Source organism: Symphodus melops, assembly GCF_947650265.1.
Source record: "Symphodus melops genome assembly, chromosome: 20".
Lineage (NCBI taxonomy): Eukaryota > Metazoa > Chordata > Actinopteri > Labriformes > Labridae > Symphodus > Symphodus melops.
The window spans coordinates 17,347,662-17,363,898 of record NC_136710.1 but is presented as its reverse complement, the minus strand read 5'-3'; the positions used below and the strand labels follow the sequence as shown (position 1 = coordinate 17,363,898).

General features: G+C 41.1%; 1 protein-coding gene across 1 annotated transcript in view; it reads right to left on the bottom strand.

The window, feature by feature from the left end:
• Positions 1 to 1,001: 1,001 nt before the first annotated feature.
• The window catches only part of LOC306841156 (interleukin-13 receptor subunit alpha-1-like), a 72,232-nt gene continuing 56,996 nt past the window's right edge, over positions 1,002 to 16,237 (bottom strand). Inside the window, exons 2-11 of the mRNA XM_079370859.1 lie at positions 15,813 to 15,925; positions 13,668 to 13,810; positions 10,159 to 10,309; positions 9,956 to 10,055; positions 7,498 to 7,664; positions 7,227 to 7,357; positions 5,844 to 5,988; positions 5,009 to 5,108; positions 2,788 to 2,872; positions 1,002 to 2,702 (exon numbers count right to left, since the gene is read on the bottom strand). Coding sequence (XP_079226985.1) covers positions 2,607 to 2,702; positions 2,788 to 2,872; positions 5,009 to 5,108; positions 5,844 to 5,988; positions 7,227 to 7,357; positions 7,498 to 7,664; positions 9,956 to 10,055; positions 10,159 to 10,309; positions 13,668 to 13,810; positions 15,813 to 15,885 — 1,191 coding nt within the window. The 5' untranslated portion in view covers positions 15,886 to 15,925 and the 3' untranslated portion in view covers positions 1,002 to 2,606. The remainder of the gene's footprint in view (positions 2,703 to 2,787; positions 2,873 to 5,008; positions 5,109 to 5,843; positions 5,989 to 7,226; positions 7,358 to 7,497; positions 7,665 to 9,955; positions 10,056 to 10,158; positions 10,310 to 13,667; positions 13,811 to 15,812; positions 15,926 to 16,237) is intronic.

Below are 16,237 nucleotides of genomic sequence, written 5' to 3'. Positions count from 1 at the left end.
ATTTATGTGTCTCTCCTGATTGAAATGCTTTGTGAAAGGAGGCGTGAGTGACTAATGCTGAAATGACATTGTGGAGCTGGGTGTGTTACTGTACGGGAAGATCACACAAAATGTTCAGAGTCAGACTTTGGAGTCAAGTTTTCACCGTTGAATGACTTCCACTTCCAACTCTGTCATTGTGTGAGGTACCAAGGTCCCTCTGCGAGTCACTATGGGGACTTTGGAGACCGATTCATATACAACAAAGTTGTGCAGGAAGCTACATTTGGCATGTAGCTTCATGTCTGCCAGTGTAGTTTATAACCTGATTGACAACATAGAGCATACTTTTGAGAGATGGTAGTTAGACAGTAGGTTAATTATAGACTGTAGAAAGACTAGCATGGCCTTCATGACCTCATCCACTGTTATTGGAGCCCTAAGGCTTTGTTCAGGCTGCTGCCCAAATCCAATTTTTCCCCAAATCTGATCAGAATCTGGTCTAGCTGACTGTCTACATTACAAATTGTAAGTGACCAGATCCGATCTGCCTGTCTGTATTGACATGGTCTGATCCACATTGGTTTGTATGGAAACAGGTTACACGCAGAAAATACAACAAAATGGATGACAGAGAAGTGTGTCTATTTCTGACGCAAACCATCTTGTGGAGCCGTCTGTCCGCGGGCTTGTTTTACTACATTTGTTTTCATTCTTGCGGTTTTCTTTCACTGACCAAAGCTAACTTCTGGCTTGCTGTCATTGTTGTCGATGGTGTCACGCTGTGAGTGACGCAGAAGACATTGAATCAACCGAGACGTTCAGCTTGAGTCAGATCTATAGGAATCCGATTTTAATCTGATTTGAAAGCACCTCCATATGTTGTTCCAATCAGATTTGCAAAAAATCAGATCTCATGTGGCTTTTTGTGTCCAGGCCGGCAAAAAAACCCAACAACTGGTACATACAATCTGGATCTTTTGTATGTACAAATCACTCTAAATGGGACCAGAATCCACAAAATGAACATCGTTTTTTATTATAGAGGACTTGAAAGTGGCACTTCAGACCACACATCAACAAGAAAACATTTACTGAGGTAATAAATGAATTGAGAAGAAAGATCTCTTCTTTTTAAATATGATAATGTGCAATTATGGATTGATTAGTTTCCCCCTGCTGGCCATTAGAAAGAATGCAAGTTTGATACATTTCTGCATCATTATAACATTCAAAACAAGAAACCAGAGGCAACGTCCACTTCTTTCGTACAGTCTCAAATGTTCACAGAGGAAAAGCAGTGGAAGTTGTTTTTTTTACCCAAAACAAAACATTAAAGATTTCCTCATTGCTGTAGCTCCTCCTTAAATTCAGGATATTTCAGTCTCTTTCTGTGACATTTAAACAGGGCTTGGGGAATTCCAGTGGTCCTGCCCATGTTTGTCATGTACTCCTACCAGTTCCTTATTAGGCAGTTTGTATCCATGACAACTGAAATTAAGTTGTTTTCAATTCATGCAAATCCTTCCTGTTCAGTCTTTTGGGAAGACAAGAAAGAAGTTGATGTGTTCCACCTTTTTTAGGCATGGTTTCCTCTCTATTGTCCAGTTGCCATGAGTCACAGCTTTTGCATAAAAGCAAAATCCATTAACAGTCCTTTCAAAGAATCCAAACTCCTCCTCGTCCGTCTCCGTGTCCAGCGTAAAGATATCAGTACAAAGCAGAAGTAGGGCAAACCTTTACTTCCCGTTTATATTTCCGGGTCCATAGCTGGCTGACCTTTTATGTAGGTCCAGGGATACAGTGCATATCCTGACCTGCCAAAGCCTCAGCAGCCCTGTGTATGTCTACAAATATGAACTTGCATGTTTATATACCACAGAGTGACTTAAAAATGCTGTTTAATGTCTTGTCTTGCTAACATCTGGTGGGTGAAGTTAGCCCTGAGCTGCAGTGATACAGAACTGTACAGAACAAGTGGATTGCAGGTCCAGTGTTAAAGTCTAACTCAGGACATTTACTTCACAGCCATTTTTGTTTTTACAGCTTTGGTTATTGAATGGATTTCTCTTTTTGTATTCAAAAGGCATGACGAGCTTGTAAAACAGTATGTTTCGTAATAAATTAAATTAGCCCATATTATATACAAGTAAAGTGTCATTTCATACAAAAAACGAGCTCCACCTCAATCAGACTTCACTACGAGCAGGAGGATGTTTCTTCAAAGGCTGTCACATTTTTGCAGTCACATTTGTGTGCAAATAAGACCATGAAGGAGTTAACTTGCAATTTTTGGTAACAAATAGCAAATGATAAGTTAACCAATATTGTGTGACTAGGATTTCGATTTCTGTTGCCGTGGTAACAAAATGGGAATCAATACCGTTTGACGTTTCAAGTTTACAAATGCACCTTCGGTATAACGAAAACCCCATTTCATACATTCTCCTACTCTCTTCTTGCTCAGACATTTCCCTGTGCATCTATGAAGATTTTAACCAGAAGAGGTCGGTATAACTGAGTTCATCAGCCAGATTTTAAGTTTCGCTGTTCACACTCGCGGCAAAGTCATCCAAAGTTTGAAGTCCAGCTGCACCGCAGACTGCGTCACTGTGCGTAAGAACAAATCATACGTTTTGCTGGAGCACGCTGCTCTCAGTTATCGAGGCAATTCGGCAGGGTTCAATGGGTTCTGGCACCGGCGTGTACAGACTCCCTGCAATCTGAAAAACAGAGAGAAAAGTGTAGTGAGTGTTTGTGGATGCAGAGGGAGGGGCGGGGTGGTTGTTCTTTTCCCCTAAAGTTTACCTTCGGTTCTTTGTTTCCATTCATCATCATTTCCTTGAAGATTGCTGATGGATCTGGTATGTTTGGGCAGATGATGGCGCTGTGTCTGTAACAGAGCACAAGAGAACAAGAACGTCAAAGACAGAAAGAAACAACCGGCACAAAGACTGTAAACTAAACTTGAGCTCCTACTTTAGGTACAGAAAGCTTTAGAAACCGACACAAGGCTCAGATTCTCACAGGGAGCAAACCAGAGCTGATGGGGGTTTGGTTCCTGTCTCGGAGGCACCTCAGCGGTGCTCAGGAAGTGACCTGGTACCTCTTAAGCTACCAGACCAACTCTCATATTTTGGTCCTCAACAGGACTTGAGCCGGCAACCCTCCGGTTCCCAAACCCAAGTCCCTACAAACTGAGAAACTGAAACCCCCACATCTTTGAAAATGGTCTTGTGTAGCTCTTTTCTAGACTTCTGACGACTCTGAGCCTTGACACCGCAGGTCACACCCACACACCCACACACTGATGAGTGTAAAGAGTCCATCAATATGAACTAATCCTTCATGCACAGTTCAAGGATAGAACTCAGGTGTTGCTGGTCTAAAGTTGCCTCGATCAATAACTTTGATGCATTATTGTGTGACTTTTGCATTTCTGGAGGATTAGGCTGGATCCACAGCTCCAGCTGGATTTAGTTCAACCAGGAAATACACCCACATACCTTGGCATGCCCTGAAGGTAACACAGTAACAGGTAAGCTATTCATTCTACACCCACATGCTTTCTTGGGCCTGCGCAAAAGTTTTGCAATAGGCTGGGGGAAGTGTCCATGTGTGGAGAAAACAGGGAAGGGGTTTAGGACTTATGCAGACCCCAAACAAAAGGACTGGATGGGTTTATTTCCCATTTTGAGAGTCGGTAGAAACTCAGCTTACCCAAATATGTGTTCAAAAACAACATCAAAGTGGATTTTTCATAATGTGTCCCAATTGAGTTTAAGTGTTAATTACATTGTATTAAGCTTGGGCCACCACAATGATACAATTTCATCATGAGGGCATTTGGGTGCAACTCATTTCCTGGCATGCATGACTGCTGCAGGCCAGTTGGTGTAATCAAAGGCCACCACACAACTTTTCAGCAAGGTAGGTTGTTGAAATAATGTTGCATTGTTGCAGACATCGTTTCTCAACTATGGTGTACTTTACAACATCAATTTTGGAAATAGATTGCAACATTTGATGTGAAGCCACCTGGTCTCCTAAAGTCTACTCCACAATATGAAAGAACAGTCTGTGTCTTGTGCCTTCTAGTCCAGTGCAAATAACACAAAAAACACATCTGGGGTCACGGGACACCTAGTGGTTAGTTCACACACTCCAAGTACAGAGGAGTCAGTCCTCATAGCAGACAGCCCAGATTTTAAATTACAGCTGTGGCTCTTTACTGCATGTTGATTTCTGGTCTCCCTCCCTTCAGATTTCTGGCTCCATCCACTGTCCTCCTGTCTTTCTTATAAAAGGTATAAGAATTCCCCCAAAAATATTTTAAAAAAACAATGTATTTCACAAAGCAAAGGCAAAAGTTAAAGTGCCTCCTAAAACTGCTCTGCAGATCTAATAGCAGCTCAGTGCATAAGTGCTGTTTGCACGCATTTAAATGAGCCTTAGTGCAAAGATATGGGTCATAAGTGTCGCCTTCACATGCGAATCATAAAAACCCTGCAATTCCCAAATGATGGTGCTGATACTGTGACCCCACCGTCATGAATAACTGTCCGCCAGCATTTATTGATGATGTCATGTGCAAACTTTCAAGCGAGGATTATAAAACATCCACCTCGGCGTGACCGGAAAATAAATGATCCGTAAATCAGGTTTGAAAATATTACATTTAAACTACAATCTGCATCGTAATCAGAGGTTCAATCCTCCCGGGGCTGTCTCAGTCTGAGACACAATACACATGAAGTTTCTGGGCAGTTTGCACAACGGGGAAACTCATCATGTGGACATGGATTACATCGAGTCAGCGTGACAACGCAGCTCCATGCAGCCATGTGTTGAGGTGCAGACAGGGAGCTGACGAACTTGAATATCAGTGGTGCAATATGCTCAGTGAATCAAACCTTTTGAGAGAGCAGACGCAACTGATGTGCAAGTCATTCAGCACTTAGCAGCCACACTCAGTTCTTAGGGAAGCTCTCCATCTGTGGCAGGTAGGCTGAGTAATACTTAAACATACCTTCTGAAGCAGTAGCAGGACAGGAGTACACAGACGGACAGAATGGTGGGGACGACAATGGCAACCACAGTCAGCGTCCTGTCAGGAGGCTTGTTTGTACCTGGAATAAGACAAAAGTGTTTTCATCAGTTTTAAGACCATTTCATTGTTTATGCAAACATACTGGGATTGCCCCGATGTAGTCGCATCTTGAAATAACTTCAACTGTCAGTGACATGCTTCAAGCTAAGATCCCGCTTTCCTCGACTTTGCTTCTTCTTAATGATGACTGGTGTCACTGCAGCAAAAAAAAAAAAAAGGTTTGTCTTGAGATGGCAACTGCCACATTCCTTGAGCTGAGGACATTGGGCCAACTCTCTTTGAAATTGTCCAGACTGATGGTGGGTGGCCCGAAAGTAGGTCAGCCTTACGAGCCTCAAAGACTACAATCGAGTTAAGGACAGTGAGCGGTGTGCTTGACCTGAATAAAGTTTTTATTTTCTATGTTTTCCCTGTGAGGAAAGTTTGATTGATCCTGATATTTACACCCATCTACTTTTGTATGTGTATTTGCTCGAGGAGGGTGGGGGAAGAAAAAGGGGGAGAAATGTAGAATATCAGCTGAAAGTTCTTTGTACATTTCTAAATCAATAATTGATCACAAAAATGATTGTATTTATTGTACAGTACAGCTCTTTAGTCAGCTGTGTCTTATTAATAAACGACTTGACTTCAGGAGTCATGTCAGGGTATTAAAAGCCTTTCCCTATGTTATTGTATCTCAGTGACTGTGAATAACCCATATTTCATAAACAGTGTGAGAAATTAGTCCGGGTAGAAATGATGCAGCGTTTACCGTAAGGCACCACTTCACTGAAGTCGCTGGATATTTTCTTGCAGTAGTCAGTCGTGACTTTGGCTTGGAACCCGTAAAGGCAGCGGTTGTCGTAGGGCACAGTGGTCCAGCACTTTTGACCGTCACTGACAGATATGTTCAGGCACTTCAAAAAAAGTAGAATATAAAACCATCATCAGTCAGGTCGGTCAGTGAGAAACTTCAGTTTGCAAAGATTGATTTAAGTTGCTTGTATTTAAAAGCCTGTTTGGAAAGACGTTCATGTTAATTATATATGCAACTGAAAATCTGACTCTCAGATTGAGAAGTGCAATAACGGTGAATGATATGCATGTCGTACTTTGTATCAAATGACTCTTCTTCCCTGGCTGTCGCACAAATAATACATCATCAGATGCAACAAGGATCACATTTTCACCTCATCATAGTTGTCATCACTTTGTAACTTTGAAAACCTGCTGTGGTTCTGAGAACAAGTGTACAAGCTTTCAGGCACAGTGTCATTACAGTTTAGTAAGAGATGGAAGAGGACGATGATGGATGAGGCGAGGAAAAGAAATAAGAGTTACCAAACAAGACGCCGGACTAGAGTCAATATCGGCAGGGCTCGGTGAAAAAGTAGGCTGCAAGTCTCATGCAGAGCTGGCTATCTCAGTACGCTGTGTTTTTACAAACTCAAAGACCATTAGTGGCACCAAAGTGCATCAGGCAAAAAGTGCACCTTTCATTGCAAATTTCCCTTTTTGCAAAAACCATCCAATTCACAAACACAAGACCCAAACATTGTATTCAGTAAAGAGAGACTGAGACAAATTAGTAGAGGACGGTTGCAGATACACAGAAGCCCACTTTTTCTAAATGTGTAGAGAAAGAGTGGAGTCGTAATTCAGGACAGAGCTGAGAGTTATTTATCTGGACAGGCTCACTCCAGAGAAGAAGCTATGATGCAGATAGTGAAACTTCTCTCCAACCTGTGGAGTCTGTGCTTCACCGGTGACCTTTCCAAAAGTGCTGCTACCTCCAACATCAGAAAACTATCAATTTGTGTGCTTTGAAAATAAAATGCTTTCTTTAAATCACACTCGGTCAGCTGCATGTGCAACGTAAGCCGCTTTGTCGGGCAAACGAGTGAACTTCTCTCAGGAGGTTTGTGGCTGAGGTGACAATCTTAGAAACTTTAAACTTCAGGAACAATCAGATATAAACAAGAGCAAATCATGCTAAACTCCTTTTATTTAAAGGGTGCGTTTATGTTGGAGGGCAACAAAAGTGCTACCAGCATCTGTGACCCATTCTTTAAAATGAAATCAGGTATCAAATGTATTATCTCTTTACATGAAAGCAGAAGGATAATTTTAGGACAAACAAAGTAAGACAACTTACTTGGTGGGAACTGCAACGGCTGTAACAGATTTCATAAAGCCAATTGCATTTTTTCCCGATGTTTGGACAGTTCCAGCTCAGGTTGAGATGGTTTCCTTCTTCTCTGACGCTCAGCTCTGGTGGAAGGACCTCTGAGGAAGAAGAGAGCAGCATGTGTCTATTTGCACTCCGAGCCAAAAGACATTCAAATACAAAACACAATATTTACTTCTGAAAGAGAAATAGTTAGCCAGTTATTTTCAAATGTGCAGAGTTACTTAATAATACCTACCAAGCTTAGCTTTAAAGGTGCTCATGCCAGCGTCAGTCTCCACACAGATGCAGATGTCACCCTTTGTAATATCAATTTTCACACGACAACCAGTCCTCGTTCCACTTCTGGAAAACTCACGGCACTCTTTTAAACCTTTAAAAACTTCCTCATAATGTCCACAAATCCTGTGAGGACAGAAGGAGTAATAAAACAACAATAAATAAGCGGAATAGCAGCTTTGTCCTCACTGTGCTTTCATCAATGACAGGTGGTGCAATTCCATCAGTCACCACTAGATGTCCACAAAACCCAAAGATTATCTGATGCTTAAATAGATGAGGATTGACAACCATACCTAAAGTTTAAACAGCCCTGCGATTATGCTCTCAAATCTCATACCTGCAGCATTTTGTTCTATCCATCCATCCATCCATCCATCCATCTATCTCATGAGGTCATATCAATTATCAAATTTTGTGTAGGACACGTAACATCAGGATTTCTAGTCAGTGAGTAATTACAGTCTTATACAGCTAAGGTGAGTGCCCTTTGTATTCCAGGCTTTATATGAGCTGTGTGAGGAGCTGAAAATGTATTCACAGCCACGAGACGGAGCTTTATTTATGATCTTTAAGTGGCGGCTCTGGCTATACAAGAAAGGCCTATTTTAAACACAAATATGCTGCTCATAAATATATATTTTTTTACTTTTGTCTTTTAGGTATATGTGTGGGGATTCCCCCTGTACATGGAGCAGAAAGACAGACCTCTTAAAGAGTGATCTTATTTCTTTATGTACCTTAAAAACAAAAAAAAACACTTAGATATTCTATATTATGTGAATGAGTATGTCTGGATTCTTTGTATGTATTATTATGTATAAAGATATCTATATATTCTATGTTTATATTGTATTCATGCATTTATTAAATGTGTTGTGTACTTTCTGCTTGTCAGAATAGTCCCTGTTGAGTGTGTAAAAATAACCCTGTTTGAAACATTTCCTGTATATGAGGACCATTTCCACCATTGTCTGATGAATGATGCATTGTGCAATGTTGTTTTGTAAACTGCTCTTAGGCAGATCAGGGAAAATTGAAGGACATTTAGTGTGCTGGCTTTTCTGTCTCTTTTTCAGTCTTCTTGTGGTTGTGGACCTGACGTATTATTTACTCTCGAGTGTGCTCCTTTTATGCTGTTTATGGTGCAAGAAAGCCCAAGCCACTTCCAGAGAGGGGGCGTGGTCAGACATATTTACATATTTAAAGGTACAGACACATAAACTGCCTGCTCTGAGCAAGGGCTGAAATAGAGGGGTTTATAGACATGATCGGATACAGGATCAGAGTGAACTTACAGCAAGAAAGTTTGTTGAAAAAGAGGAGAATGACCTGCATCGTTTATCTGTACTTATCATGCCAAAGCAAAAAAACAAACTGCTAATCAAACATGCTTAATCTTTAGGCCTATTGAACTTTAATCAGAAAACAGAGCCTCCTGACTGAGGGATCTTTTTTTTTTTCATAGGACACAATTTGATCCTTCTAAATAGCGATATACAGTATATGACACTTTGGTGACATGTATGGGTTTTGTCTGTCGGGTCAGTTTTAAGAGGAATAATTCAAAGTACATGATCATAAAAATTCTCTCATTAAGGGAACAGTTAGGCAGGAGGGATCCTTAAAGACTATATCAGGGTCGGGGCAAAGATTGTGTGACTAAACTCCCTTTGAGGTTATGTTTTACAACTCATCTATTTGCCAGAGGGAGTGTGAATGTTGGAGTTTGTAGTTTCTGTGGTCTGCCTTGTCAGAGGCAGTGTCACAAAGCAATGGCCAAAAATCTGCACATTTTGCAATGACGGTAGGAAACCTCCCTAAAGGGCCCCTATCTGACCGCACTCACTCTGGTTACCTTGCTAAATCCTGGTTGGAGAGCACCCCTATAGATTTTTTCTTCAGACTCTTGAGTCTATATGATCGGGCCTACGTGTATGAGAAGAATGCTTCTAAATAAGTAGAATAGAATAAATGAGTATAAAACAAGAACTTCCCCTCAGAAATTGATAAAGTTTGTTTAAAAAAACTTTTCCTTTCTGGAAAGCAGTGGGGCTTTTAATGATGGCGACCCTTGAGTTCTCTTCTTCCTGTTTGTTGAACTTTACACAAAGGTCGAAGTAAAAGAGGCACGTACCATTCAAAGTTTCTCATGAAGTGTTGACAACATACCGTCTCTAGAGGCAACAGTCAACCATTAAACTCTTTATGAACACCATAAACCCCTTCAGAGAAAAATGACCTTTACTCCTTTTCCTCAAAAGAAAAAGGGAGATGAAGTCTTGCAGAATGGTTTTCAGAATTGGTGTCATCTAAAAGCCTCTGTGTACTAATTCTTTTCAACCATTGTAAAAACGTTTCCAGACCTACTAGACATGCCGTATGCCGCTTGTGTTGCCTGCTGCTGTGACACTCACCTGTAGGAGAGCTTCAGCGTCAGAGATGGATCCACAGGGATCCAGGAGCAGTCCGTCTCATTGCCGTCGATGACACATTTGAAGTCTTCTACCACTTTAGCTACACAGTGCAAACAACAGAGGCGTCACGTGTGCACAAGTAAAAATAATAACCAAAAAAAAAAAAAAAAGTCTCCTGTTACTTTAGTTGAGCTCCCTCTCACCTCTGGGTTTGTGGTTTGTGAACGTTATGTTCTTTTTGGAGCGGTCACATTTCGGATTGTCTGTCCAAACGCTGTACGTCCAGCGATCAGAATCCGTCTCTTCTGTGAGGCAAGTGTCGGTGAAGTTCCTCAGCTTTGTACCAACCACAGCCTGGGAAAAACAACAAGAATAAACAGGGCATTAATAGGTGACACATATTTTAAACTGTCGGCTGCCTCTAATCGTAAACTCAGGCTGAAGGTCGATTGTAACAAGTACATCTAAAATGACAACACAGAGTGGCGTTAACTCGTCAGTGTAAAACAGGCAACAAACAAACAAAGAGGTTTAGTAAAGAGAATAAAAAAGTTGTTACAATGCTTTATCAAAGCCTCATACGTCTCAGTCATGCGTTTCTGCTTCATGCAGAATAGACTCCTCTTTGTATGATTTGTCCTCTGGACTTCCTGTTGAAACTATTCATGTGAATTAAATACAATAAAGACACCCCTCCCTTTCGATCAGGTTTCTTTTCATGTTTATCACATAAACAAATAGAAAACTATTTGATCTTTAGTTAGACTCTCATAAGCCTTCCTTCCTGGTTAAGTGCTACATGACTAACATGAGAGGTACTCAATGACACAGTCCTTCATCGAAACATCCGATAAAAAGCACAGTTGCTCGTGTTTTGAAGTCAGATGTTCTTTCACACAAAGCATGAGGAGGCTCTCAGCCCCCACATGCTTCAACTAAGGGGGCGAGCTCGCAAAAAAGTCAAACACTGTTGATTTTTTTCATTACAGCTTACTTTTACCCCAACATTGTATTTCAGCTTGGTTTTTCAAAAAACTAGTAGAATCCAGTGGAGCACACATACCCGTCTGCTACGATGTACAGCAGAATATACAGACGTATATCAATTATTTAGAATTAATAAGAACCATAAAACCCTTTAAAACTCATAAACTCGCCCTTTAAAGTCAGAGTTTAACCTCTCAGTGCATCAAACACTTCCTCTTTTGTGTCTTTAGTTTTAACAGGGCGGCTGGAGGAGTCGTTGTCCACCAACCGAAAGGTCGAGGGTTCGATCCCAGCTGAGCGAGACACTTAAACCCACATTGCTCCCTCTGCTTCTGGTGGTGTATGAATGGATTCATTCTGACGGATGATACACTGCCATCAGTGTGCAGTCAAGCTCAAGTCCATTTATCAGTCATCATTGCATCTTCCTGCTGTCGCAGTGCTGGGAAAATAAATAGGGCCTGACCAATACAGGATTTTTGGGGTTGATACCGACAGCAATATTGGGGAGACAAAATGTGACACTGATATACAGAATATCAGCAGATATCTTTCTGAGAATTGTCAAATCTTTAGAGATACTCTGACAGTGAAAGAGAACTACAACTTTAATACAATGAAACTCAAATTAAGCGCTCTTTGACTGATGAATAAATCTATTCATATCTGCGCTAAATTAGCCACTAGTGTCACAAGGGTGGAAAAACAGGGAACTGGACAACGTAAAGATTTATTTCACAAAAGCCAAAACAAACTTACTAAACAATAAATCCGGAGCGTCCAAAAGTCAAAGATGGAGCCACGAGGAAACTCAAGGCACAGGACAACATGAACGGACATGGGAAGGAACAGAAACTAAATACACACAGGGCTAATCTGACACAGGTGAGACTAATGACACAGGTGAAGACAATCAGGGCTCCTTCTCAGGCGACGTCTCAAGTCTCCTATCTGCACAAGGTGTCCTCCAAGTTGTCTCCTCCACTTGCGTCTTAGTCCAGCAGAGATGCACGGAGGAGACGAAGCGAGGAGAGAGGACATGAGACGTCGTTTCCTAGACAGCGTCACATAATGCGACATCAGCTGATCACGTTCAGCTGTCAGTCAGCCGAACAGCTGTTTATGTCCACACACACACACACACACACTGTATTATTACTAATCAAACACACACAGTTACAGTGTTTAGTCTCTTTACCTGATAAAAAAACACCTGAAGAACAACCTGCAGTCTACTCATAACCAAAAGGACAGTTTCTACTGACTCAAAGATTTCATTTTGAATTGTCTATAATTATTGATTATTATTAAACAGTTTTGACTGAACCTAGCCTGTATTTAGACAACAAACTCTGTATTTTATAAACAGATATTTATGTGTCAGGATACTGAAAATGATTGATTAGAATCTAAATGAAGATAATATCTGAAGATAAATAAGTGAGAATGTAAAACGTGTTTGTGACTGACAGACTCCCTCTTCATCAAACTGTCATCCTCATCATCATCAGACATTCAAACAGTCTGAGGGATGATGAACAGAACATGAAGGATGTATTGATTTGATAGAAGTTATAGAGCTTCATATTTGGTTGTTAATCTTCATGTCAGACTCTTTTTAATCCCAGCTCATCACAGAGCGACTCTTTACAAACTCACTGATGTTCATCATCTGTTTAAATGTCCCACGCTCCGTTTAGTGTCTTTTTAATGTCCGTCTTTTCTCCCGTATTAAACTCTGTTTCACTGAAGTCTGATCCTGTGCAGCGTCCAATCAGTGAGTGATGTACGAGAAGGGGGCGTGTCTGTCAGTGAAAAGACTTCCGTGAAGTCATCGCTCCTCTCTCCTCCATTCACTATAAGAGCTTTGGGACGATTCTTAACATGGCGGCTCTGGAACGACTTCGGGTTCGACCGAGGGCCGAGGAGTTTGCAAATAGGGGAAGTGAGACTTAGCCTCAGCTCTCTTATTTATCTCAGTAGAAATTGTCCTTTTGGTTTGAAGCAGACTGCAGGTTGTTCTTCAGGTGTTGTCAGGTAAAGAGACTAAACACTGTAACTGTGTTTGATGAGAAATAATACAGTGCGTGTTTGTGTGGACATAAACAGCTGTTCGGCTGACTGACAGCTGAACGTGATCAGCTGATGCTGCTTCATGTGACGCTGTCGAGGAAACGACGTCTCATGTCACTTAAAACTGATGTCCTCCGTCCTCTCTCCTCGGCTTCGTTTCCTCCGTGCATCTCTGGTGGGCGGGACTAAGACGCAAGTGGAGGAGACAACTCAGAGGACACTCGGTGCAAATAAGGGAACTGAGAAGCACCCAGAGAGGGCAGGAGTCAAGACAACACTGAGCACCAGTGCTACAAAATAAAACAGGAAACACTTAAGACTGAACTGGGAAACATTTAAAGAAACACAAAGGAATCAAGCAACACTGGAGAAGAATGATGAATAAATCAAGAAAAGAAAAGAAAACTCTGAAAAGCAAAACCAAACAAGACAAAACCATGACTGGTGTTATTGGTCGAGCTCGAAAAAACACAAAACATAATTTTTGGTTGGCAGTATTTCGTTATTCTAAGTGGCCTGTACATCCAACCATTGATGTTGCCCCCCCCCCCCCCCCACCCACACACACACACACACACACACACACACACACACACACACACACACACACACACACACTAGCACCAATGACGATCCCTTTCCCTTTTCTTACTTTATCTTCTCCGTTCTTCACGAGGCTGTACTTGTACTTGACCTCGGTGCCGTCCTGCAGACCACTGGGCCTCTCCCAGGACACGTTCACGGTAAACGGGTCGAGCCACCTGTACGTCAGCTTTGTTGGAGGAGGAGGGCAAACTGTCGGCAAGAAAGAAAAGAAAAGAAGAATTAGTCCTCGCTACCTTTTCAGTGTGAAACACGCTGTCTAAAACAGAGAGCTTTCAGAGGTTAAACAAGGGCATCATGAATATTTCATGAGGCAAAAAAAACCAAGAGAATTCATGTTTGACTTTTAGCTGCATGTAAACAAAGACGTTACAAGCTAAATAAGGTGTCTGTATTTATTGCACAGGTTCTCTAAACTGGTATTAGTTATTGATTAGGAGATAAAACAGTGCCACCTAAAGGAAGGTACTTTGTCTTTTTTTAGAACTCCCCAAACAGGTTTAATGGCCCAACGATATCTTGTATCATGTTCCTGTTGGAGTGTGTTCCTCTGTGATTACATGAAAAATGAGACCGTCTTACCTGAGAAAAAAAAGGTCCTGCTCAAAACACCCGTCATCTCTTTGACTGAAACCCATAGACTGACATTTTTGAATTTCCCTAGGGATCAATAAAGTATCTATCTATCTATCTATCTATCTATCTATCTATCTATCTATCTATCTATCTGTGGTTCTGATCTAACAGACGACACTGAGACTCTGTGCAGGCTGAAAGATTTACTGATCAGTGTGGAGCCATTATATACAGTACAACACTTTGGATATTTCTATACATGGTCTGGAGAATCACATCACCTTTACTCTTTCAATGTCAAACCTCTATTTGAAGAACAGTTCCTCATTCTACTGTTAACTGAGGCCATACATTATACTTTTGTGATACCTCATATGACATGCTTCTCTTCAAATATGGTCATAGCTTCTCAGAATAGATCGTAGTCTGCTAACATCATAGTCACCTCTACACAGTGTAACCAAACTGAACGTATTCACAGAAATTCGTTCTATCACTATCTATCGATCTTCCATGAACATGACCTCTTCAATGTTTGTTTCTTTACACATTTTCTTTACACATCCACCAAAGTGTCCCACAGACATCTGCAAGAGAGAATCCTTGTATAAAAATATCTGTGGACCATCGAGAATACTCAAAAACCAAGAACAAAATTAAAACGTCGGCTTACCTCTTTTTGACTTAATAAACCCTAATATGATTCTGATAAAATGAAATTAAAGCTTCTCACTATAAGACAAAAAGGAACAATAAGTCTTTTTTTAAATTAATGTTGAAGTACACAACTTTAGAGAAAGTGATGTTGCAGCACAGAATAGGCTTAATGCTTAAGAATCAAAAGTTTAAAACCATGAGCAGTGCCTGCCCAAACAGGTCTATTATATTACACACAATATGATTAGGGTGGTTTGCTTTTTGGAACCAAAGGGTTCAGTAACCACAGACAAACCAACTTTCAACAGCCAGCCAACACACACACACACACACACACACACACACACCTGTGACCGATACTGTATGACCGATATATATATAAATATATTTTAAAAAGTTTTAAAGATCGGAAATGTAACAAAATGCTTCATTCAAACGACTTGTTGTTCCCCCCCCAAAATTAACTTTTTTTTTCAATCCCCTTAACTTTCCGATATCCGAAGTTAAACATGAAGCCAGGAGACTAAACTGGAAGCAGCAAAAAAGTCAGAATATCTCAATAATTTATTTGACTTCATTATTTGTTAAAACACAGAATTTAGGTTAAGAACCGCATTACATAATCAAATATGCAAGAAACGCAAACATTGCTGCTTTGCGAACGTGCTCATGATGGATTAAGCCGGGTTTTGTAAAACAGCATTTACCTGCTTTTTGCAAAAAATAACAATTAACTGATCGATTGATGACGAGGCATCATTTTGGATCTCCCTCTTTATATTAAAGGCGTGGTAACCCGTCAGAAGAGTTCAAAGTGCGTCATTCAGACGCGCAGTGTGTGTGTGTGTGTGTGTGTGTGTGTGTGTGTGTGTGGTCGACAGAAGCCTTGAACCAGCTCGTTAAACTTTTCATTAAATGTCTAATAAGGGCTCGAAAGTGCGTCAGATGAAAGTTGGTTTACCTGCTCTGCTGTGGAGAACCAGCGTCATTACGGCGCATGTTAACAGGGCGATAAATTCCATATTAAAAGTCATGATGTCCTCATGGGAGAGTTTAAATTCCAACTCCAGACCACTTAACTCCAGATCCCCCCGAGCGAAGATAAATCAACAAAAAAAAACTCTCGTAACAATCAGTCATAGAGCTTCCCAAAATACAATCAAGTTGTGGACAACAATGTGAAGGAAGCCGGAGCGAAGGTAAACGATTAGTAAACACAGTTTGGCAGCGGGCGCTCCGAGACTCCGGGAGCAGCGGGGAGGAGCCGGGGGAGTGTGTGTGTGTGTGTGTGTGTGTGTGTGTGTGTGTGTGTGGGAGGAAGATGTGACATCAAGGGAATGACAGGGGCGAGTTTTCTTTTTAGCTGCAGTGCACTTAAAAAAAACA